Below are 27,898 nucleotides of genomic sequence, written 5' to 3' on the forward strand. Positions count from 1 at the left end.
TGAAGAAATCAGTAATGAATAACCGTTATTATTATTATTATAACCTGTTGTATATTATCTCTAGAAAATGCAACTGTTTGATGCCGAGAGATTTTTTATGGAAAAAAAATAAAGCTATTGAAGTTACAAGTGTCTTTCATTTATGCTTAAGTTTTTTCAGGTATTAGTTCACTGTTACCACTGATGGTGGCCAGCAAAAATTAAGTTTTCCTTAACTATTTATATATTTTCTTTCACACCTTCTTTATCATGTTTGTTTATCAAGCTGCTAATCGGTCCTTGAGGTTTTCATTTTGAATCTGTCGATTGATTTTTATGTATAGCTGGCGTCTCAATTCTTAGGATGTGTGTTTATCTCAACCTGTTTGTATACTGAAATATCTCCCATGTTCTACCCGAAAAAGGCCATGGGTTCGAATCCTGGCCAAGGTAGGTGTACTTATCATATATAATTCCTTTATTTGTAAGTTATTTCTAAGGTAAAGTGAACTCTAAACTAATGTGTTAGTTAAATGGGTTATTTATGTCCTAATATTTGAAAAAGTGAAAATTTTTGATGTCCTAATATTTGAAAGTGTGAAAATTATTTATGTCCTAATATTTGAAAGTGTGAAAAATACAGAGTTAAATTTTATGAACTATCATATATGTATATTTATATATATATATATATACATATATACATATATATATATATAATATATATATATACATACATACATGCATACATACATACACACATACATATATATATATATATATATATATATATATATAAAGAGAGAGAGAGAGAGAGAGAGAGAGAGAGAGAGAGAGAGAGAGAGAGAGAATCCTCCAGGTCTTAAGCAGGAAGTACCTTGGACACTCGGAAGTGTCCACGAGGCCTAAAGAGGGAACGGACAACGTGAAAGAGATCACTGAAGAGGATTTCCAGAGAAAGAGGAGAAATGAGGAAGGGCTGAGAGAAGAATGAAGAAATAATGAGGAAAGCTGAAAAGAAAAAAAAAAAAAAAATTCGAGTGGGATGACGGGTGGGGAAGAATGAGAACAAGGTGAGGAGAAGGGAGGAAAATCTGGGGAGAGAATGTAGAAGGAGGAAGGAATAGTGAGGAAGAAATTAGGATGAGGTTAGGTATATTGCGATGAGATGAAGAGAGATGCAAATAAACGATAAGAGAATGATGGAAGAAGAGGAATGTCTGAGGAAATGAGGCTACGAAATAATAAGAAAATACAAAGGATGCAAACGGAATAAGGAAGAGAAGGAAAGAAACGAATCAGAACTGAGAAAAAAGAATAAGACATGAACAACAAGAGTCGCGAAATACTGATGAAATAATGAACACAAGAGAGAGGGTGTGCAAATATATATATATATATATATATGAGAGAGAGAGAGAGAGAGAGAGAGAGAGTATATATAAGAAATGAAGAAACAAGATAGAAATACGATGAAAAATAAGTAAAACCAACAGAGAAGGAACACAAGAGAATGAAGAAACTGGATACAAACATGAACAAAAATGAAAATAAAATGGATAACGATCAAACAGAAATCGGCAAACGAAACAACCAACGGCCGCCGCACGAACGCAGCGCGAAGCTGTGTCTTGCAAATGGAGGAGTCTTTGCGACGCCAAAAAAAGATCGCAATAAGAATTCAACCTGAATGGAGAGCAAACGGAGTGGAAAAGAACTGATAAGCAAAACAATACGCCGACTGGAACTTCAATGAACGTGGCTCGAAGAGGATAATGATGATGATGATGACTTTGGAAAGGCTTGGTAAGGGTAGCTATGAATATGCATGAATAGTGAAATGAGAAATGTATACTTTATCTATCTTTCTATATATATATATATATATATATATATATATATATATATATATATATATATATATGTATTGTATGTATGTATATATACATATATATGTATATATATATTTATTTATTTATTTATATCTCTTTTTTAAACAGATACAAGAAAAACTCAGGAGTTTAACTATCGGATTTAACTATAATCCAACATATATCAGTAGAAACTAAAGAAATAAAAAGGAAAAACAGGCGTAGATAATAAAAGTGCAAAGAGAACAAATTAAGCGTGTATTCGCAAGCATTAATAGTCAGCTACAAAGATCTTGGACTGTGGTATAATGAGGAAGCTAGTGGCGGTGGGGATGAGGTGGTGGGGTTTCACGGAGAGTCTGCAGACGGAACTAACGGTTATTTGCTGTGCTTTTTGTATTTACTTCTACCCGTTCCCTTTGCTTTCTTCCAACTTTGCTGTCCAACTTACCTAACTTGAATTTAGTTTAATTTTCACACCTGTTATTCAAGACCAAATGGCATTATTTTTAGTATCATTTATAACAACCGTTATCTAGTAAGAAAGGTCTTCCTCGCCCGATCACCATCAAATGACAATCCCGAAAGGAGGCGTCACCATCAATATTAGACCCCCACCACCCCCACCGTCTCGAAAAAATAAAAAGAGAAAAAATAGGGCCCAACTGGTGAAAAAGAAATCTGTTCTTCTCGTCGATCCCCCGTTTTTTATATCGGGAGATAGATGGGAGGGGAAACTGCCCTAACTTCCCGCCCGTCACGTTCCTTCCACGGAGTTTTTCTTGGGCGGCCCTGGGTAAACTTTTCACTGTTGCCTGCTCAGAAGAGAGAAGAGAGATGGGGAAATTTATAATATCTATATATATATATGGTGATGAGAGAGAGAGAGAGAGAGAGAGAGAGAGAGAGAGAGAGAGAGAGAGAGAGAGAGAGAGAGAGAACTTATAATTTTATATATACATTATATATGTATATATGATACATAATTTTATATAATATATATATATATATGTATTAGAGAGATATATACACACACACATATATATATATATATATATATATATATATATATATATATATATATATATATATATATGTGTGTGTGTGTGAGAGAGAGAGAGAGAGAGAGAGAGAGAGAGAGAGAGAGAGAGAGAGAGAGAGAGAGAAATTAGTACATGTAAAACATGGAATGAACAGATAGATACAAGATACCTAAACGTTGTCGAACATGAAAGCTGAGAGAGAGAGAGAGAGAGAGAGAGAGAGAGAGAGAGAGAGAGAGAGAGAGAGAGAGAGAGAGAGAGAGAGCGAACACACTTTCGCCAGTAATAACTTTCTTTGTAGTCTCGCTCAGTCGCTGATTCCCGGAGTGTAAATCCATGTTCTTTTCTCCTCTCCCGAGAGGAAATAGTTTTGGAGGGAGAAAACTTTCTACCTCGACATATTCTCCATACTGACCGTCTCCCGGGAGGTGTTTTTTTTACTTTTTTCATCTTTATTTTTTCTATTTTTAAAGTTTTTTTTTTATTTTTTTAGGAATGGCACTGGAATTTAGGATTTGGAGTTTTAACATGCACCGGTATAAACCTTGCGAGAAAAGTGGTCCTGAAATAGGGGAAATGCCGTTTCATTGAGAAGTGATTCACAGCATTTGTAAGTAGTGTTTTTATTGTGTTTATAAAAAAAATTAACTTAAGGAGTTTTTTTTTAATGAGTGATGTCGGGAAAAATAATCATAGTTTACTTTCGTATAAAATTAAATGCTTCGTTATTCAAGTCAAATCAAAAGATGAATGAATGAATGAACGTATGAATGACTTGAATGTGCGAGTGAATGAATGCATAAGTGAGTGAATGAATGACTGAGTAAATTAATGAGTGTGTGAGTGAATGAGTGACTGAGTGAATGAATGAGTGAGTGAGTGAATGAATGAACGTGTGAGTGAATAAACGAATGAATGAATGAGTGAATGCATAAATGAATTAATGAATGAATGAATTAATTAATCAATCAATTAAGCAATAATTACAAGTTAGGTGTCGTTACCAAATGACTGAAATAAACACCACCGAAGAATCACAAGAAAATCGAATGGATGAATGAATGAATGAATCAACCAATCAATAATTACAAATGTCGTTATCAAATGTCTAAAAAAACACACACACAAAAGAATCACAAAAAAAAGAACAATACGAAAACACAAATATAAAAAAAATGTACAAACCCTCTACGAAAACCTTCATAAACAATAAAACAAAAAGATAAAAAAAAAAAAAAGAAACGGTGAACGCTGAGTAATAGTGACATCCCTATCACTATCCAAGTCGTCAGGATTCTTGTCTCCAGGTCAATTGCCCCTGAAGAGGTGATATCACGGTACGATGACCAAGAAAGGGGAGGGGAGGGGGGGGGGCCGTTCCCCCTGCTCAAATTACAAGATGGGGGAGGGAGGGGAGGGAAAATGTTTGCTTATACAGGGCAGAGACCGAGACTGGCAAGATTCGGGAAATGCAGAAGGAAGTAGAGAAGTCCATGTTCTGAAGGCGACGGTGTGATTAGTCAAAAGGGCTGAGACATGAACTTGTGAAATTGTGAAGGATATTAAGTGCAAAGATGTGTGTAAGGGAACATATCATGAAATAGAGAAACATAAACATTTTCCTGATGCATTTTGCATTTGTGAATGTAACATATATCAATATGGAATTCATTGATGATAATCGCTACAGAATGGCGTCACAACAACAATGGCCATCTTCCCGAAAGATATTACACTGTTTATTAAGACACTTTACCTTAGATTAAATTTAGATGAAAGCACTTCTCAAGCAACAACGACAGGCACACATCCACCCACCCACCTAAACGCACACGCGTGCGTGCACGCACATTTTAAGTATATATAAATATATAAATAGATATACACATATATGTATATATATAATATATATGCATAAAATATATATTTATATATATACATATATATATATATATATGTGTGTGTGTATAATTAGATAAACAACAATTAGAACTAGAAATTATTAAAATAAAATTTTTATTCACAGGAGGAACAAGTCCATCAATTATATTTTTTAGGTTGACACATTCACAGAACGATCACCCTTATTCCAAGCAAAATAAAATCAAGCGCATCTTCGCAACCCTTAGGTCCAAAGCACGGTGGAAAAAGGACAAATCTCAAAATGGGAAACAGACAGGAAATAGAGATAAAACGCTCGGGTGGCTCACGATATGGGAAGAATCAAAGGGCCGGAAGTTTATGATACACTGAAGACAAAATTCTCAATGGAGCACAGTGGAATATGAATGGGAGATTTAAAGATCTTCCTTTATCCTTCAGTATTCAGGAGAAATGCTTTCATGCCCTGATCTGGCTACATAAAACATACCACTGTCAAAACCAAAAGAAGCATTTTCAGGCTGAAAGCACTTCAGCTAACTTTAAATGCTCGCTCTTCAGAAAAGAATTTCAAAAAGAAAGTGAGAATTTCTGGAAAAGAAGCTTAATTTCTTCTTGGGAAAGGTTTAAAACAAGATAAAATCTTGACTTCGTTTTAGAAGAGATTTTCAAAACAAGAAAAAGTATTTCTGAAAAAAAACTTAACTTCGTCTTAGAAAAAATTTTCAAAACAAGAAAGAGTATTTCTGAAAAAAAGCTTAACTTCGTCTTGAAAACAAGAAGGAGTATTTCTGGAAAAAGGCTTAACTTCGCCTTAGAAAAGATTTTCAAAACAAGAAAGGGGTATTTCTGAAAAGAAAAAGCTTAATTTCGTCTTAAAAAATATTTTCAAAACGAAAGTGAGAATATCAGAAAAAGCCTCGATTCCACCTCACACGAAAAAGAACCCTACCCTTCACTCAATCTCTCTCTCTCTCTCTCTCTCTCTCTCTCTCTCTCTCTCTCTCTCTCTCTCACCCACCCGCCTCTCCCCCCATCCCTCGAAAAATGAACTGTCGAAATTTTGGAAGGGGAACGAAAAATCCTTCTCTCCCCGTCTTTCATCGCCGTCTTTCGCCATTTCCCCATCATCATCATCATCATCCTCTTCGCTGTTCGTTCTTCCTTCAACCAAGCCATAGAGTCAATGCTCTTAAACACAGCCACTTGGTTCCTCCGACCGCTACATCCTCCTTGGAAATTGAAGAGGAAATGACGCTGATTTTCTTGACGAAAAATAAGACGAGAGAGAGAGAGAGAGAGAGAGAGAGAGAGAGAGAGAGAGAGAGAGAGAGAGAGAGAGAGAGAGAGAGAGAGAGAGAGAGAGAGAGGCTGATTTTCTTGACGAAAAATGAGAGAGAGACACACATAGGTTCATGAGAGGGAAAGAGAGAGAGAGAGAGAAGAGCTGATTTTCTTGACGGAAAACGAGGGAGAGAGAGACACTAGTTAATGAGAGAGAGAGAGAGAGAGAGAGAGAGAGAGAGAGAGAGAGAGAGAAGAGAGGAGAGAGAGAGATTTTCTTGACGGAAAAAGAGGGAGAGACATATACTGACAGATGAAAGGAGAGAGAGAGAGAGAGAGAGAGAGAGAGAGAGAGAGAGAGAGGCTGATTTTAATGACGAAAAATAAGGGAGGGAGAGACACACACACTAGGGAAAGGAAAAGAGAGAGAGAGAGAGAGAGAGAGAGAGAGAGAGAGAGAGAGAGAGAGAGATTTGCGCCCTCATTCAAATTCTCTCTTATCACAGAGTGAACCCAACTTCCAGGAAGAGGTCAAAGATAAATCGGAAGTTCGCTTATTTTATTTTTTTTTTTATCTCGAGCGTTTTAAAGAAAAACTTACTGATCAACTCTCCCCATGAAAGATAAGATATTACTTCACAAAACCAAAACTTTTTTTTTATCTTTTTCATCCATTAATGGCTTCTGAATTCAAACGCAAACATTATTTTTTTTTCTCTCTCTTCAAAAGACCTTGACCCAAATACCTAATGAGCGAATCACTCACAGTCCACGAATTTACTGGCTGATGGTAATTTCTGTCTTTTTAACAAGATCAATATTGAAACTCATCCATTTTGAAATTGCAAAAATAATTAAATACTATTTTTACAATTTATAATATATTTAACAATACCATTATATAGAGTATTAAAGTTTCCATGCAATTAAATGACACAGGAGTTAGACTAGTCTTAGTTAATAGCGCAGAACCTGAGGCATATTTATATATACATATACTCGTATATATACACAAATGTATGAGTGTGTATACATTCATATATATATATATATACACACATATATATATACAATACAATATATATAATTATATAAGTACACATCGCCTTACTGACAACAGGATCCGGGTTCGAACCCCAAGCAGTCCTGGAGCGATCTGGGCATGACCCCTTAAAACCCAACATATCTCACCTCAGTTAACCTCAGCAAAAACCAGTTATCACGAAGAGCCAAAAGAAATATCTTCAAGAAAAAAAAATTCAATAGTTGCTTTCAAAGCCACCAAATAACCGAGTAAAATTTCATCCCCCTTCATGCATGAAACAACAAGAATTAAACCAGTCATGATGATGCATGCAAGCAAACCTGCCTCGTCAACAATAACAACAAAAAAAAGAGTGTTTGCTTTCGCCTCCAACAGATGGCTCTGGGTCCTTGATAACTACCACCGCGATTTACGACGGGGGGAAGAACTGTTTGTGGGCATAAATTCTCCCGGGGTGGGCATGTTCCTCCTGATAAAACGGAGGGCTCGTCACCTCGCTTAATCCGTGGTACTTAATGCCGAGATGGTGAGGACGGCGGTGACGAAAATGATTGTGAATGAGGTAATGAGATATGCGGTCATTATGAGGATGATAGGAGGAGAATGGGAAAAGGGGATAATTCCAAGAGGAGAATGGGAAAAGGGGATAATTCCAAGAGGAGAAGGGGAAAAGGGGATAATTCCAAGAGGAGAATGGGAAAAGGGGATAATTCCAAGAGGAGAATGGGCAAAGGGGATAATTCCAAGAGGAGAATGGGAAAAGGGGATCTTTCCAAGAGGAGAATGGGAAAAGGGGATCATTCCAAGAGGAGAATGGGAAAAGGGGATCATTCCAAGAGGAGAATGGAAAAAGAGGATAATTCCAAGAGGACAATTGGAAAAGGGGATAATTCCAAGATGAGAATGGGAAAAGGGGATAATTCCAAGAGGAGAATGGGAAAAGGGGATAATTATAAGTTAATGAGCATTATGTTTGGTGAAACAAATGAAAATGATTGTGAAAGAGATAATGAGATATGCATGGAAATTATGAGGGTGATAAGAGGAGAATGGGAAAAGGGGTTAATTTCAGTAAGAGGGAAATGGAAAAGGGGTAATTTCAAGAGAATGGGAAAAGGGGGTTAATTTCAAGAATGGGAATGGGAAAAGGGGGTTAATTTCAAGAGAAGAATGGGGAAATGGGGGAAAGGAGAAAAGGGGGTTAATTTCAAGAGGAGAATGGGGAAAAGGGGATGATTTTAAGTTAATGACGATTAGGTTAGGTGGAAAAGATGAAAATGATTGTAAATGAGATAACGAGATATGCATGGTAATCAAACCACGGTTTCGGCAATTATGAGGACGATAAGAGGGGGATGGGAAAAGGGGTTAGCTTCAAGAGGAGAACGGGGAAAGGGGGTAATTTTAAGATAACGACGATTACGTTAGGTGGAACAGGTGGAATGAGAGAGTACATAATGTTCAGGAATAGCAGCTATCTCATTGCCAAGTAAAGAATGAGGTGAGGTATCCACAGGCCTTTGTGGAAAAAGCTTTTAGTATTTTCTATTCGCCTCTTACAAAGGTCTAAAGGAGATTTAAAATAAAGTATAATTAAACCAATAAATATGAGTTAGAAATTGAGAAAGTTATTGTATACAAATTAACAGCTTATTCAAAAATATATCATATCTGTACATTCTTCTCTCGACAAAAATTGTCCTAAATACTTTTAATAATAATAATAATAATAATAATAATAATAATAATAATAATAATAATAATAATAATAATAATAATAATAATAATAATAATAATAATACTGGATTTCAAGTCCCCTAGGACTTTCACTTAATTAAATAGCAACGCAAATGTAATATTAAGATTTAAACTATAATAATTATAACATAACAAGAGCCACCAAAAAAGAATCAGTGGCAAAACTGAGAGAGAGAGAGAGAGAGAGAGAGAGAGAGAGAGAGAGAGAGAGAGAGAGAGAGAGAGAAATAACCTGTGCAATTCACTGCATCTCGCTGCAAGTATGAACCGCCAATTAAGATATTCTTGCATGAGTGCCACGCCAGCGCCAGCAGGTAATTCCGACGGTTATTACGCTAACAGTGCCAGACGGGGAAGCGTCAGTTTGCCGTGTACTGCCGATGAAAAGGTGCCAACGAGAGAGAGAGAGAGAGAGAGAGAGAGAGAGAGAGAGAGAGAGAGAGAGAGTACCTTTTTTTAACTATTAACTGAAAGACAGAGAGAAATATGTCCTTCTTTGTTCACTCACTGTGTGTGTGTGTGAAAGAGAGAGAGAGAGAGAGAGAGAGAGAGAGAGAGAGAGAGAAAGAGAATCTTTTTCTTAACTAATAAATCTACTTAGAAAGAGAAAGAATTAGAGCATCTTTTTTTTAACTATTTACTGATAGATAAAGAGAAATGTCTTTCTTGTTTACTCTGAGAGAGAGAGAGAGAGAGAGAGAGAGAGAGAGAGAGGAAAGATTGTCAATTTACTGAGTGGGAAAGCGAGTGAGACAGCAACGCGTCTTTTTCTAAGAAGGAGCAGAAAGTCTGTTCCTAGCGACCAACTGTAATTACTGAGAGAGAGAGAGAGAGAGAGAGAGAGAGAGAGACCCTACAGTACTTCTCTTCCTATGACGAACAAAGGAACATTAACAAGGCGACAAATACCAAGAATAAAAACAAGTTTAAAAAAAATATATAAATCTATTCACTGGTGCCAAGATTTTGCTTATTCTCACAGACACCTCCCTCCCCTACCCCCTACCTTCCCCCCCAACTCCTCCCCTCCCCTACCCCCCCTCCAACCTCCTCCCCATACCCCACCCTCCAACTCCTCCCAGCTGCCCTCCCAAAAAAGGAAACGAAAAAATGGAACTGTTTCTTTTATGTACCTACGGTATGTGTCGCGGTTATTTTCCATTACTCGGTCATAAATGAACAATAAGTAACTCTAAGTAGCACCAAAATTTACTTACGAGGCAGACTGTAAGATTGTAAATGTAAAAGATGCTTCAGTCTTACGAAGCCGTTACCGTGGATAGGAATGGAAGATGCTCCGGTCCCATGAAGCTAATATCATGGATTGTAACAGAAAAAAAAAAAACTTAAACCAATAAGTAGCTGTCAAGTGTCATACTCAAAATCCATTTTGCCCTGAAATGGAAGACTGCAGTGTCTGCAAGAATACAAAACTGAGAAAAATGGCAGATACTGCAGTTTTCCCTTGCTATACTGATTTTGCAGATACTGCAAATGGGGACCCCTAAAAAAGCACCGAATGATCATTCTGAAACTGCAGTGAATTTGTGTATTAGTGTTTCACGAGCCCAGTAGGTGGCATGTCTCAGTTTGGAAAATTTTGCAGATACTGCAGTTTTTCATTTTAGGGCAGAATTGTGGTCAGTAAATGAAAGATAATTATTTCAGTCTTAAAAAAAACAGTTATTGTGATTAATGAAAAAAGAATAAACTTACAAAACCGTTGTCGGGGAACTTTACCGTTAACAAAACGGCCTCAGAACCGGGAACGCTGTCATATTACCGACATGAAAAAATTGACCAAGCAAATGCACTATATAGAACTGAGCTGAATACAGAATTTAGGCCAAAGGCCAAGCACTGGGACCTATGGGGTCATTCAGCGCTGAAACGGAAATTGACAGCAAAAGGCTTGACAGGTGTAACAGGAGGAAAACCTCAAAGCAGTTGCGCTACGAATCAATCGTTAGGAGAGGGTGGAAAGCAAGATGGTAGAAAGAGAATATGAAAGGAGGTACAGTAAAAGGATCGCAAAAGGGTTGCAGCTCGGGGCCGAAGGGATGCTGCATGGAACCTCAAGTAATGCCTACAGTTCACCGCATGAGGTACTCTGACGGCACTATCCCCCCTACGGGGATATGATATAGAGTTTCGTTTTGCATACACGGTAATACACGGTACAGCTCTGACCCGCATGCGCTAGACCCGTGGTTCCCCCGACCTCATGTTATGACGGAATGTCAGTCATTACCTCACTAGAGGCAAAAAATATATTGTTTCACCGTCACCATTCTTTACTCAGAACTGGACTGGTTGTACCCTCTCGATAGCTCGTGGTTTGCTTTAAAAGTTCTGGCAATCTGCCAGGCAGTTTTATTTCACTCCCTTTAGCCTGAAAACTGCGGCAAGAAAGACAAGACTGAGAATGATTTCTTATAAATTATTTCAATAATAAAAACGCAATTAAAATGAATGATTTCTATAATGCATGCAACTGCAAACACCTTGTACCTAATATGAACATAGATTATAACTAAAAATTCGAATAAATTATTTCAATAAAAAATAGCAAATTATGCGCCGAAGTTTCTTCGGCGCAATCGAGTTTTCTGTACAGCGTATAATCAAGGCCACCGAAAATAGATCTATCTTTCGGTGGTCTCGGCATAATGTTGTATGAGCCGCAGCCAATGAAACTTTAACCACGGCTCGGCGGTGGCCTATCATACGTCGTTACCAGAAGCACGATTATGGCTAACTTAACCTTAAATAAAATAACAACTACTGAGGCTAGAGGCTGCAATTGGTATATTTGATGATTGGAGGTAGATGATCAACATACCAGTATTTGATGATTGGACGCTGGGGACCACTGCTGATTGATCGAAGGATTGAGCTTATTTTACGTGGCAACCAATTGATTACTTAGCAGCAGGACCTACAACTAGTCCGCCATTCGAGAAAGAATTTCTATCACCAGAAATACATTCTCTAACTCTTCATAAGAACTCCACGGCCCATCGAGCGACAGTCTGAGCTCAACCAGAAAAGGGTGAGGGCGGACAGAAAAAGTGCGGACGGACAGACAAAGCCGGCACAATAGTTGTCTTTAACGGAAAACAAAAACACAGATAAATGATTTGTATAAAAGAAAAATGATTCCTATAATGGTACAGCTGTACTATTGATTCTGTACCAAATATGAACAGAGATTACAACTAAAAAAAAAATGTTTGCGACGACCTAATTCATTACATAAAACCAGTACCAACGAAATCACAGAATGTCTTGAACGTATTTTTACAGTTTCCTGCCATCATTTCTCCCCTTCACCTTTTCTGGCATGCCGACTTTGGCTGAAATGACCAATCTATATTTAAAGATGGTGTCTCTTAGCTGTGTTGTTCTTGGCGTGCCTATTAAAGACCATAAAATTACACACACATACATATACACACACACATACACACACACACACATATATATATATATATATATATATATATAATATATATATATATATATATATTCTATACATATATATTATATATATATATAATATAATATATATATATACTTAATATATAATAACTTAACACTTACAAGGACATAAATAATAGTATATTTTTAACCATAATAATATTAGTATTTACAAGAATATCATATAATAAATATATATATACTATATAATAAATATATATTTATATATATATTATAATTTCCTCTGTAAAAGTGACATTCCGATATTAAAAGCCTTTTATCAAGTGAACTTCATATATTATTATTTATTATTATTATTATTATTATTATTATTATTATTATTATCATCGACACTATCATTGATGTCTTGTCAGTATTATCAGTACCATTACCATCAGCAATAATTAGTAGCAAAATTCACACCTATGAAGACCATCTCGCTTCTCAATATTACTGTTGTTAATAATAATAATAATAATAATAATAATAATAATAATAATAATAATAATAATAATAAGCAATGAAAAGAAGAGACGAAACTAAGGTTCTAAATGTAGAGAAAGGCTGCGTTCAGAGTAGATGGCAGGTGTTGGGGGGAGGGGGGTTTGGAATGACATGGGAGGGAGTGGAGGGGATGGAGAGGTGGGGAGGGGAGGGGCTGATGAAGAACGGTGACATCTGTCAAATGGAAACCCACCTGAGTTATACAGGTTTATTTATACACCTTTACGCCCAGTTCTTGTCATACTTCCAAGTTGGAAGGAGGGAGAGGAGGAAGAGAAAGAGAGAGAGAGAGAGAGAGAGAGGAGGTGGGCGGGGGCATCCGTTAGAAATGCTTTATTGTCACTGACATTGTCATGCCTAAGAACATTAATTCTCTCTCTCTCTCTCTCTCTCTCTCTCTCTCTCTCTTCTCTCTCTCTCTCTCTCTCTCTCTCCTTCTTGTTTTCTGGGGTGTTTTTCCCCCCTCGTCTTGCTTAAAAAGCTTTTTCTCTCCCATAACGCAATATTTTAAAACTGCCATGGATAAAGATACACCTTTTATTTTTTCTCTTACATGTTTATTTCTCCTACCTTTGTTTCTTCCTTTATTACAGAGCGCATGCGCTCTGTAAACGAACAGCACACACAGGCAGACAGACACATACAGATATATATATATATATATATATATATATATATATACTATATATATAATTACACGCTTTTCAACAGACACCATTAACCCAAGAGCCGCTTCTTCAGCCAAGTGGGGTGAAAGCGAGAGAGTGTATACTATACTATAACGCTACAGTATCCGTTCCGTCAATTAATTTTCAAAAGAAATGTTTCTTCTGTAACCCTTGGCTTCTTTGGCCTGATTCCAAGGAAACTTTACAGCACATTTTACTGATTCTTCATCCTTTTCTTAGCCAGAGGACTAAAGTAATTATCTTTAGGACCAATATTTGGAATGGCTTTCCTTAGAAACACTTACAAATCATTTTTCATTTGGTTCATTTCACTGTCCTTTGAAATAAATACAATTTTTTAATTCTTCTTTATTCCTACAAAGAGAATTATTATTAGGAGAGAACTTGAGAAACGAGAGAACTGGATTTCTCTCAGAGGTTCTGTACTTAATTTTCGTGTCTTCCCTCTGTGGACAGAGTTCGGAGGTCCACACCAGCCGTCCTATTCCCTTTAATATTACCACAGATCCTTGAGGTAATGTCCCGTGCTGATATTAGTCAGCTGATTCAAAATGAACCAACCTATTTCATTTGTATAATTTTGACTCCAAGTTTCCTTCTACTTCTAGTTTTCTGTAAAAGAAAACTATTGTGACGGCTTTGTCTGTCCGTCCGCACTTAGATCTTGAAAACTACTAAGGCTAGAGGGCTGCAAATTGGTATGTTGATCACCCACCCTCCAACATTCAAACGTACCAAATTGCAACCTCTGTAGCCCAGTTTTTTGTATTTTATTTAAGTAAATTTCTAATTTACTTCTGGCACCACCATTAAGTTAGCCATAATCGCACTTATAAGCTGCGGCTGTACAGAAAACTCGACAGCGCCGAAAAACTTCGGCGTATTTATTACTTGTTTAAAAATTACATTCCCTTTCCTTAATTCTATGGACGGGCATACAAAGATTCTGTTGATATAGTATTCAATATTTCATGCTTTCTACGCACAAATTGTTATATAAATCTTTTTAAAAATCATGGTATGAAAAAAAAATTGTCATGATTAATAGCAATCGATCTCCATGTAGTTCATATCTCGCATTACGAATCTAAAAAAAATTCAAATTAAAGACAGTCTTGTGATGTGTGTAAAAGAATGTGGTAGGAAGTCTGCTAACTGAGAGACTTTCTGACTTTTGGAATCAGAAACTAAACATACAACTGGTATACCCAACCCCTACCAAACCATCAGGGTACGTACGCCCCTCCTGAAAAAGGCTGCCATGAAGATTTACTGACATTCTCTCTCTCTCTCTCTCTCTCTCTCTCTCTCTCTCTCTCTCTCTCTCTCTCCTCCCACAAAGAACAGGGTACAGAATAAGGGAAAATGCTGTAGACTCACACTTATGCTTCCCACATTGAATCCACTCTACAAAGAAGTTGAAAAGGGAAATCTAGACAGCTTTTCGAGAGAGAGAGAGAGAGAGATCAAATTAATACAAGAAAATATAGTTTTCAAGAGAGAGAGAGAGAGAGAGAGAGATAAAATTAATACAAGAAAATATAGTTTGAGAGAGAGAGAGAGAGAGAGAGAGAGAGAGAGAGAGATAAAATTAATACAAGAAAATATAGAGTTTTCAAGAGAGAGAGAGAGAGAGAGAGAGAGAGAGAGAGTAATTAATACAAAGAAAATATAGAGTTTTTCAGAGAAGAGACAGAGACAGGGAGAGAGAAAGAGAAAGAATAAAATTAATACAAAGAAAATATAGAGCTTTCAGAAGAGGAAGAGAGAGAGAGAGAGAGAGAGAGAGAGAGAGAGAGAGAATATAAAACTGTACTGCCAAACATGCTAAATTCCATGACATAATGAATAAATAAGTAAACCAAAACAATCCTAGCATTGGCTTCAAACAAATGCGCATTTTTCTTTAAAAGAAAACAAGGATTTTATAACAACATTTCTGTTCCGCAATAATTTTCGGACCCAACACTGATTAAAGGATTTGTTTCAACCAGACAGTACAAAAAACTTAGGAACTGAGGGGAGAGAGAGAGAGAGAGAGAGAGAGAGAGAGAGAGAGATAACACACAAGGTCCATGGCGTTTTTTATTTGGATTACTGAATAAAATGGCTACTTTGTATTTAAAGCAAGCGAATATTACACACACACACACACACACATATACACATATATATATATATATATATATATATATATATATATATACTATATATATATATATATATATTCTCTCTCCTATATGTGTATATATATATATATACAGTACATATATATATATATATAATATATAATTCATTAATAGCATTAAGTACATCACAAACATTTCAATATAAAAAAAAAAGGAACTCATATTAAAACTGCACAAAAATCACGAAAACAATCAACCCCAAATCATTCACCAGACGCATCGTTATCCTTTTGCATCACCCTGTATCTAAACCATCCATAAAACACACACACCCTGTACATAACCATCCATAAACTGCAAAGAGAGGGCAAATAAAAACTTAATTAAGCAACTACCATAATGTACGACCCACGACACCGATAACACCGTCGATGGAATCAGGCCCCGCCTAAAATGCGTCATAATTCCGGCTTGTGTCATGTTCCCCGCGGACCCTCCTCCTTGCACCGCCTAATTTGCTGTCGTGCCTTCCCGAGATTTAATTAGAAGTGAGTCAACAATAGTGTTGAAATACGATGTGAAGATTTCGGTTTTATTGCTGCGCATGCTCTAACAGGAGAGACCTGGGTTCGATCTCAAGGGGAGATATGTTTTGGGGGTCGTTTTCCTGAAAGGTTAACTGTCCTTCTGTTGATCTAAGTAGTGAATTACAAAACTGATGGTCAGTTGATTGTGAGGGTCGTAGCTTGGGTATGTATTGGGATGGGGGGCTAGCAATCGTATCCTCAAATTCTTGTTGAAAATTAACGGGCCAACACATTCACGGGGAAAAGATATATATATATATATAAATATATATATATATATATATATATGTATATATACATATATATATATATGCTATATATATATATATATATAATGTAATACGTATATATATTTGTTTATTTATATATATATATATATATATATATATATATATATATCCTATATAAATAATCTTTATATATATAGCTCCCAATAAAAGTAAAAAAAAACACGATTACCTTCTTAAAGAACTAAGCCTCTCCTAGCCTCGTGAAAGACGGACTACTCACATGTAGGCCATAAAGTTGATTCATTTAGATGGTGTTTCTCGGGCTGGGAATATCGAGTAGATCTCGCTTTTCCTCTCTCTTTCTTCTTCTCCTTCTTCCTCTTCTTCTTCTTCTTCTTCCTTCCAAAAATGTTTCGCACTGTACTAGATTTAGGTGCCAATTCGAGACAGAGACTTCTGCCAGGGACAGTTTGGTGCCAACACGTATATACATTTCTCTCTCTCTCTCTCTCTCTCTCTCTCTCTCTCTCTCTCTCTCTCTTTTCTTTTAGGTTCTCACAAGGTCGATCGCTCCCCGCCTGGCTAGACACACTTGGGTGTGTGTGTGTGTGTGTGTGTGTGTGTACTTTTGCATTCTTCCTTCTGGTATTTACGAAGAATTGTGAAGACGTTTACAATGAAATCCTCTAACATCCCTTGACAAGCTTTTGCTTGCATTTGCTCAAGACAGTTTCTCTCTCTCTCTCTCTCTCTCTCTCTCTCTCTCTCTCTCTCTCTCTCTCTCTCTCTCTCTCTCTCTCATTACCTGTTAGTCAGCGTTTCTTTGAATATGCGCGCAGATACAAAGCTCCAAGACAGTTTCTTGCTCTCATTAGACAGTTTCTTTGAATATGCGCTCAGATCTCATTTCTCAAGACAGTTTCTCTCTCTCTCTCTCTCTCTCTCTCTCTCTCTCTCTCTCTCTCTCTCTCTCTCATTACCTGCTAGTCAGCGTTTCTCTGAAAAGCCACTCGGACACAAGCTAGCATTTGCTGAAGACAGTTTCATTTCTCTCTCTCTCTCTCTCTCTCTCTCTCTCTCTCTCTCTCTCTCTCTCTCTATCGTTTAAAAAGCGCGTTAAATTTCAGCATTTGAGTTCATTACTCATCTTTCTCTTAAGCAAGGTGACTCTCCAAATAAATTCAGCTTTTGATTTTAAAAGTTGCGTTGCTTGTTAATTTTCTTTTACAATGAAATCAAATTTACGCTTGTTAATTGGGTACAATGAAATCAAAGCTTGTTAATTTTCTTTTAATGAAATCAAATTTACGTTGCTTGTTAATTTTTTCTTTTACAATGAAATCAAATTTAAAGATTATTTTTCACTTGTTAATTTTTCTTTTACAATGAAATCAAATTTACGTTGCTTGTTAATTTTTCTTTTACAATGAAATCAAATTTACGTTGCTTGTTAATTTTTCTTTTACAATGAAATCAAATTTACGTTGCTTGTTAATTTTTCTTTTACAATAAAATCAATTTTACGTTGCTTGTTAATTTTTATACAATGAAATAAAATAATTTTCTTTACAATGAAATCAAATTTTGTTGCTTGTTAATTTTTCTTTTACTATAAAATCAATTTTACGTTGCTTGTTAATTTTTCTTTTACTATAAAATCAATTTTACGTTGCTTGTTAATTTTTCTTTTACTATAAAATCAATTTTATGTTGCTTGTTAATTTTTCATTTACAATAAAATAAGTTTAAGTTGTTAATTTTTTCTTTTTTAAAAATCAATTTTACGTTGTTTGTTAATAATAAAATCAATTTTTGTAAATTTTTCATTACAATAAAACTAAGTTTAAGTTGCTTGTTAATTTTTTCTTTTTTAAAATGTTAATTTTCCTTTACAATAAAATAAAAAGTTTTACTAATTTTTTTTTACAATGAAATCAATTTACGTTGTTTAAAATCAGAGATAAAATAAAACCAGTTTTTGCTTGTTAATTTTTCTTTTAAAACATAATAAATTTTGTAAATCGAAAAATCTAAATCTGACTTATGTTTATGCAATATTAAAATCTAAATCTGATTTTATCGCAAGAATCGCATTACAAAGATTTTTATCAATCGCTTTATGTTCTAAATCCGAAATACAATTTACGCGCATCTGGAACCTTTGCTTTTAAATAAACTCTATAACACTGACTTATGTTTACAGAGATAAAAAAGCGATGTCATAATAAAATCTAAATGTAATTTTATTATTATGATTTTGCATTTCAACAAATTTTGTTATTCATATTAAAAGCAGCATTATCATACAAAATGAAATTATAATACTTTTATTCCCAAATGAATTCTGTTTTGATATTGAGCAATTTTTTTGAGAGAGAGATAACGACGAATATTGTTGCAATAATTTAAAATGAACTTTGAAACAAAACACTTCTTTGTTTGCAATAGCAATGCAAGAACAAATAAGAGAAACCTGTTTTATCTTTTTTACTTTTTCACTTCTGAAGAACTCGACAGTAAACAAAAACCAAAACAAAAAAAAATGCTAGAAAATAAATAAATTTAACAAAAGTAAATTCACTGCAATATGTGTAACATGATTCGCAAGACTTAGGAAAGACCGACATGTCACCAGATGGTGTGTTTTAACAATAAGCTTTTAGTTTTCTGTAAAAGAAAACTATTGTGCCGGCTTTGTCTGCCCGTCCGACCTTTTTCTTCCCGCACTTTTTTCTGTCCGCCCTCAGATCTTAAAAACTCCTGAGGCTAGAGGGCTGCAAATAGGTATATTGATCATCCACCCTCCAATCATCAAACATTCCAAATTGCAGCCCTCCAGCCTCAGTAGTTTTGACTTTATTTAAGGTTAAAGTTAGCCATAACCGTGTGTCTATACAGGACAGGCCATCACCGGTCCGTGGTTAAAGTTTCATGGGCCGCGGCTCATACAGCATTCTACCAGAGACCACCGAAAGGTAGATCCATTTTCGTTGGCCTTGATTATACGCTGTACAGAAAACTCGATTGCGCCGAAGAAACTTCGGCGCATTTTTTGTTTTTTATCTTATAATTAGGAGCTTGTATAGTACCTAATTGACAGTGGTGTAACCCACATCCATTAAATAAGGGGAAGAAGTACTCTTGAGATTATTAAGAGAAATATAGCGTAATTTAATCATGGGTCTCTCACTAACAATAGCATAATCCTCGTAGGGAGGTAATGTCGTCAGTGCACTTCATGCGGTAACTGTAGGCATATTAGCGTACATAGCAGCGTCCCTTCGGCCCACTAGCTGCAACCCCTTTCACTCCTTTTACTATGTCTCCGTTCATATTCTCTTTCTTCCATCTTACTTTTCACCCTCTCCTAACACTTGTTTCAACATTCTTTTTCAGCGCTGAATAGCCTCATAGGTCGCAGCGCTTGGCCTTCGCCTAAATTTTACATTCCAATTCCAACAGCAGCATAACGGCAGAATAAGGAACAACAAAAGAAAGTATAACGGTAATATACTTTTATAAATGGAGAAACAAATCCACGTTCCAATATAAAGCTTTATTTTCAAAATATAATTGTATCCATACCTAATTATGGATTTACTTCTCCATTTTACGACTAATGCTGCTATGAGTATTTTCTAAATAAAAGTATTATAAATAAAGTCTTACGTAGCGCTGAGACAACTCTCTACATCATCAATGAAAACATAGAACCTTCCCTTTCAACATGGAATCTCACATTACAACATAAACAAACATAACGGCGCGAAATCTGCACCAGAAAATAAGCCCAGAACACAATCCCGGCACATCTGGATGTGAAACAAAATGTCTTCTCTACAGAGATCATTATCAAAACAGATGTTTATAAATCGCCCCCGTGCCGTGAAATTTACGATCAACATATGTTGTTTCGCTGCATAACCCTGACGATCTCGGAGATAATAATAACTGCGAGTTATGTCGTTTCGGGAGGTGGGGAAAGTGGATCGTCTCTTGGGTATCACGTTGAAGAATATGGATACATACACATATATTATATATATATATTATATATATATATATATATATATATATATATATATATATATGCCGAATACACTCTCTTCTTGCTGCCTCTCCCTATAATCTTCTGTTTCTCCTTTCAAATAAACATCATATTCTTTGGAAGCTTGAATTTAAAATCATTGACCTCAGTGTGGATTTGTTTCCAAATGAATAGGGTTTGTCTTTTAGATAATATATATATATATATATATATATATATATATGTATATATATATATGTATGTATATATATATATATATATATATACTAACATGTGTGTGTATGTATGCATACATGTGTATGTATGTATTTATTATTCAAAATGTATGGTGTATATATATACATATATATTTATTATTCAAAGATAAATATATATTCATATGGAACAAATCATATATATATATATATATCCATATATATACCAATGATTTATATATATTCAAATATATATATATATATCATATCATACACGTATGTACGTTACTACAAAACCACAAACGTGCACGTGACGTGATCATCAACTGAAGCCGCAGCAAAACTTGAAAAAGAAAAACGACACAGTGCCAAGTACTTTCTTGTAATTAATCTGTGCCACGGAGATGTGCTAATTACGCGAGAGTACTTGGCATTATCTCGTTTTCTTGTGCCTTCAACTGACAGGTATGTATGTATGTATGTATGTATGTATGTATGTATGTATGTATGTATGTATGTTTTCTAACACAAGGGCTTCATCTTTGTTTCACCAGTTGAGGATAATATGTGACTGTAATTACTGTCTTGTTTATGTATGTATGTAGTTGTTGAATCTTACATACAGAAGTGCATACATGGATACAAAAATATAAATACATACACACATAAACATTATATATATATATTATATGGTTTGTACAGTATGATGTTTTATGCCAAATTTCCATTTTTACATGATGATTCTTTCGACAAGGTTCTTTAAAATTGTTCATAAGCATTATGGTGCCATTAATCTAAAATTAATTCTACGATTGGTTCTTTTTTTATCGATTAAGCCCTCTATTGACTCTAACCCTTGCCTAAGTGTAACTCTGGGACATACTCGGACGGGGAGTTACTAGTCGAATCGACTCATCGGGATTAAGTTTCGGACTGACTGTAGGCTCTCAATCCCGAGCATTCAAGCAGAAACCATTGGATTTGTAAACATATATTGATAGAAACGATTTCTGTATCATAAGCCAAACAACTAATGCATACAGACTGCCTGTCCTGGAATCATTATTTATAAACAACTGGTTCAGTTAAACAAGACCTCCTCCACTCACCTGAGTTAAACACATTCTGTCTTCAAACATTTTGCTTTTTTATGTTTTTGTTTTTTGTTTTTTTTGGTTTTTATCTTGTATTTTAACTGTGAAGTACACAATTTTTAAAGTAATTTTATTCATTACACAGACTGATGATGTAATAAAGCACGTTGAAATAAAAATTATGTAGAGATGAATACACACCTTCATATAACATATATATATATATATATATATATATATATATATATATATATATGTATATAAAACTATGACTTCATAAAATCATAATGATCGAAATAGAAAATTATTAATATAAAATTATATATATACATATACATGTGTCTGTACGTATATCTAAAAACTATATGAATTAATGGTCATAATCGAAACAGAAAATGATTAAATAAGTATAACACAGAAAATAAACATCGCACCAACACTGCCTTAAACTAAAACCAAGGAAAGCCCAGTCTGAATTTCAATGGTCATTACTGCTAAGATCCCAACATCCAATTAAGGGAGAAATGTGCATTCAAGTCCACTAACGACCCTGCTAGAAGAAGAAAAAGAAGAAGAAGAAGAAGAAGCAGCCTGCATTAACCTAACAAGGTTTCATCTAGATTTGCTCAAATGAATCTCTAGATATTGTTAGAGAATTAGAATTAATTCCAATTTTCTCGTAACAAGATAATATTTTTCTATAAATAGCACAGAAGTGAATTTTTATTGTAAGACCGTAGAACGAGAATTAGAAACAGTTCCAATTTTCGGTCTGAATTAGGACCTGGAGAATACAAGAAAATTCGACAAGATTTTTTTATCCCCTTGTAATAAGATTTTTTCTTTTTTACAAATAGCATAGGCAATATGAATCTTATTATAAGATTTTTTTTTTATAAATAGCATAGGAAATGTGAATTTTATTATTTTTTTTAAATAGCATAGGAAATGTGAATTTTATTATAAGATTTTTTTTTTATAATTAGGACAGGAAATGTGAATTTTATTCTGAGATTTTTTATAAATAGCACGGGATATGTGAATTTTTTCTAAGATATTTTTTTATATTTAATAGCACAATAAATGTGAATTTTATTCCAAGATTTTTTTCATAAATAACATAGAAAATGTGAATTTTATTCTAAGATTTTTTTTTTTTTAGAAATAGCACAGGAAATGTGAATTTTATTCCAAGATTTGATTTTTATAAATAGCACAGGAAATGCGGATTTTATTCTAAGATTTTTTTTTATAAATAGCACAGGAAATGCGAATTTTATTCTAATACTTTTTTTTATAAATAGCACATTAAATGTGAATTTTATTTTGAGATTGTATAAATGGAAAAAAAAATCCGAATTTATAGTTTGCTCTGAAGGTTACAACTATCAGAAATTAATCACACACATAGATGCATGACATAAGAGAAACAATTCACAAAAGCTACATAACATTTCAGCAATAAGGATTCTTGTAACTTCAGTAATATATTCACTATAAACATACCAGATCTAGTAATAAAATCTAGTAAAAAAATATATATATATTATATATGTATATATATACACAGAGGTATATATATGTGTATATATGTGTGTATACATATATATACAGCATACATATATATATGTATATATATACATATATTATATGTATACATATACAGTATATATACACACGCAAATTTCACAAATACTTGGCATCACAACAACCTTTCATCGTCTTGTCTGAAGTTTTCTCTTCACCCCCCCATCACCTCCTCCCCTCCCCCTCCCCACAGCGTTAAAAAGGCATTCTTGAGAAAGTCATATTTCCACAACAGCCGACGACAACACTGAACTTTCAGAACTTTCAGAACTTTCTGCGCGTGGAGACGAGATTAGTAACTCGAGCCGAGAGTACTAATTAAACCTGCAACACAAGGCTTGTTTGCTTGTTTGTCAGAGTTAAAGGTATCTCTCTCTCTCTCTCTCTCTCTCTCTCTCTCTCTCTCTCTCTCTCTCTCTCTCCGGGTTTCAGAAGCGGAGGCGACTGATATCATGCCGATCTCTCAACAAGCAAAAATTGCACCGAAGTTTCTTCGGCGTAATCGAGTTTTCCGTACAGCCGCTACAGCGTAAAATCAAGGCCACCGAAAATAGATCTATCTTTGATGGTCTCGGTGTAATGCTCTATGAGCCGCGGCCCGCGAAACTTTAACCACGGACCGGTGGTGGTCTGTCCTATATCGTTGCCAGAAGCACGATTATGGGTAACTTTAGCCTTAAATAAAATAACAACTACAGAGGCTAGTGGGCTGCAATTTGGTATGTTTGATGACTGGAGGGTGGATGATCAACATACCAATTTGCAGCCCTCTAGCCTCAGTAGTTTTTAAGATCTGAGGACGGACATAAAAAGTGCGGACAGAGAGACAAAGCCGGCACAATAGATTTCTGTTACAGAAAACTAAAAAGGGGATGCATTACTGAATGTTCTGTTGAATAATAAGGTGTTTTTATTCATTCATTTCTGAATTTCTCGTACAACCGATCTGTTGGGAGGTTTTTCATTTTGTGAATGTATTATTATTATTATTTATTATTATTATTATTATTATTATTATTATTATTATTATTATTATTATTATTCAAAGTGAGGAAACATGCCTCTGGGAGAGAAGACCCAAAGGCTTAGAATTAATGAGTCGCTTTGTGAATTCATTATTATTATTATTATTATTATTATTATTATTATTATTATTATTATTATTATTATTATTAAAAATACTCATAGTGGATAATTAAAAGAAGGACAAAATATATCTATGTAAATAAGATAAATTAACACACAAATTTGCTTTCTCAATATTATTATTATTATTATTATTATTATTATTATTATTATTAGTATTATTATTATTATCACAGATAAAAAAGACCACTCGTGGATAATTAAAAAGGAAAAAATGTCAAATAAATAAAGCAATTAACACACAAATGCATGTATACATAAACGCCAATGTAAGAAAGGATACCAATATATGGTATGTTTTTAATACTTGAATATTATCACTAATTTTATATATATATATATATATATATATATATATATATATATATATATATATATATATATATATATATATATATATATATATATAATCTCGTAATTATGAAACACACAATTACGTGTGGACAGAAATAAATTTCTGACTCACATCAGGATCAGACCAGGTCTTTCAGTTGAAAGACCTGGGTTCAATCTAAATGTGAGTCAATCTATATATAAATACATACTATATGCTCATACCACTAGGCGACTAACCACCAGGTACATATTTACCTGTCCAGGTTTGGAAGCACAGTAGGTGTTGTGTTTTTCAGAGAGAGAGAGAGAGAGAGAGAGAGAGAGAGAGAGAGAGAGTCTGCTAAAGCTTCAATTAATAGCACTGCATGACTATATGTCGCCCTCACCTATCAAGACTAGGATAAGTTTAACACTTGAAATATCACAACTCATCTAGAATACACTTGCCAACTAATTCACGAATTACCATTCATAACACACGTGTATAACGAAATATTTTATCTCACTAATGAATTAGCAACAAAACCCATCGAGAAATCTAAACAGGTCCTCTTGAATTTCTCTTTTATTTCCTGACATCCAAACCAATCGCAGTCAACAATGATCTGGTCTCATCTACGTATAAATATAAAAATTCCTCCATGATTGAGCATCAATTCATAATGCCCGGTCGTTTGCAGCGGCAGCCCGCAAAAATAAATATGCTATCAAAGTTGATTACAACCTCCCACACACACACACACACACACACACACACACACACACACACCCAGTAGCCTCCCAGGTAATTGGTTTAGCGAAATTCGGGAGACTCAAGTTGCTTAATATTCATGAACTGTTCATCTCCGCGAGATTTTCGCGCAAGTAAAATTGGCTATCTAATCAGCACGCTTATGGCATTGACACTTTTTTTTAGGTTGGGGTGGGGGGGAAGAGAATGCGGTGATTACCTTGGCAGCTCGTTGTCATGATTAGATTTTGGGTTAGGGGGAAGTCACTTTGCAGGCATTGGTGTATATCTTTCATGCATAAATAAAGAGATTAAGTTACAGGTGATTTCTGAAGCCTGTCACGATGATGCACTGGACTTAGGACGTACTTTACTCTTGAATTGGACTTGGGACATACTTCTACTCTTGAATTGGACTTAGGACATCCTTCTACTCTTGAATTGGACTTAGGACATCCTTCTACTCTTGAATTGGACTTAGGACATCCTTCTACTCTTGAATTGGACTTAGGATATGCTTCTACTCTTGAATTGGACTTAGGATATGCTTCTACTCTTGAATTGGACTTAGGACATCCTTCTACTCTTGAATTGGACCCAGGATATGCTTCTACTCTTGAATTAGACTTAGACATGCTTCTACTCTTGGGTGGACTTAGGACATGCTTCTACTCTTGGTGCACTTGGAAATCCTACTCTTGAATTGGACTTAGGACATACTTCAGCTCTTGAATTGGACTTGGACATGCTTCTACTCTGGGTGGACTTGGACATGCTTCTACTCTTGGGTGGACTTAGGACATGCTTCTACTCTTGAATTGGACTTAGGACATACTTCTACTCTTGGGTGGACTTAGGACATCCTTCTACTCTTGAATTGGACTTAGGACATTCTTCTACTCTTGAATTGACTTAGGACGTACTTCTTCTCTTGGGTGGATTTGGGACATACTTCTACTCTTGAATTGGACTTAGAACATGCTTCTACTCTTGAACTGGACTTAGGACATGCTTCCTCTTGAATTGGACTTGGACATCCTTACTCTTGAATTGGACTTAGGACATCCTTCTACTCTTGAATTGGACTTGGGACATTGTACAGTTCTACTCTTGAATTGGACTTGGGACATACTTCTACTCTTGAATTGGACTTAGAACATGCTTCTACTCTTGAATTGGACTTAGGACATGCTTCTACTCTTGAATTGGACTTAGGACATCCTTCTTCTCTTGAATTGGACTTAGGACATGCTTCTACTCTTGAATTGGACTTAGGACATGCTTCTACTCTTGAATTGGACTTAGGATATGCTTCTACTCTTGAATTGGACTTAGGACATGCTTCTACTCTTGAATTGGACTTAGGACATCCTTCTACTCTTGAATTGGACTTAGGACATCCTTCTACTCTTGAATTGGACTTAGGACATACTTCTACTCTTGAATTGGACTTAGGACATGCTTCTACTCTTGAATTGGACTTAGGACGTGCTTCTACTCTTGAATTGTACTTAAGACATCCTTCTACTCTTGAATTGGACTTAGGACATGCTTCTACTCTTGAATTGGACTTAGGACATCCTTCTACTCTTGAATTGCACTTAGGACATGCTTCTACTCTTGAATTGGACTTAGGACATGCTTCTACTCTTGAATTGGACTTAGGACATCCTTCTACTCTTGAATTGGATTTAGGACATACTTCTACTCTTGAATTGGACTTAGGACATGCTTCTAATCTGGACTTGGACTTAGTACATACTTCTACTCTTGAATTGGACTTAGGACATGCTTCTACGCTTGAATTGGACTTAGGACATGCTTCTACTCTTGAATTGGACTTAGGACATGCTTCTACTCTTGAATTGGACTTAGGACATGCTTCTACTCTTGAATTGGACTTAGGACATGCTTCTACTCTTGAATTGGACTTAGGACATGCTTCTACTCTTGAATTGGACTTAGGACATGCTTCTGCTCTTGAATTGGACTTAGGACATGCTTCTACTCTTGAATTGGACTTAGGACATGCTTCTCTTTAGATTGGACTTAGGACATGCTTCTACTCTTGAATTGGACTTAGGACATACTTCTACTCTTGAATTGTTCTTAGGACACGCTTCTACTACTGAATTACTAGCATGTAGAACACTGAATTTTACTCGTCCATATGACCTTGACCTCTATGTCTTGGGTAATATCAAATAAGGGCAATACAGTAAGACTTAATCTGGTACCAAATATTTTCCCCACAAAGCCTAACTGCTTCGTTAAGACCGATGA

The 27,898-nt window shown here is 35.2% G+C and overlaps 1 protein-coding gene across 1 annotated transcript; it reads left to right on the forward strand.

Moving 5' to 3' along the window:
• Nucleotides 1-386: 386 nt before the first annotated feature.
• LOC136834042 (involucrin-like) lies at nucleotides 387-27,657 on the forward strand. The gene is made up of 3 exons (XM_067096299.1): nucleotides 387-429; nucleotides 26,037-26,264; nucleotides 26,771-27,657. Exons 1-3 carry the CDS (start codon nucleotides 387-389, stop codon nucleotides 27,655-27,657), a joined length of 1,158 nt encoding a protein of 385 aa, XP_066952400.1.
• The last annotated feature ends 241 nt before the right edge of the window (nucleotides 27,658-27,898 follow it).

The sequence above is a fragment of the Macrobrachium rosenbergii genome, chromosome 53 (genome assembly GCF_040412425.1).
Source record: "Macrobrachium rosenbergii isolate ZJJX-2024 chromosome 53, ASM4041242v1, whole genome shotgun sequence".
NCBI classification, from domain to species: domain Eukaryota; kingdom Metazoa; phylum Arthropoda; class Malacostraca; order Decapoda; family Palaemonidae; genus Macrobrachium; species Macrobrachium rosenbergii.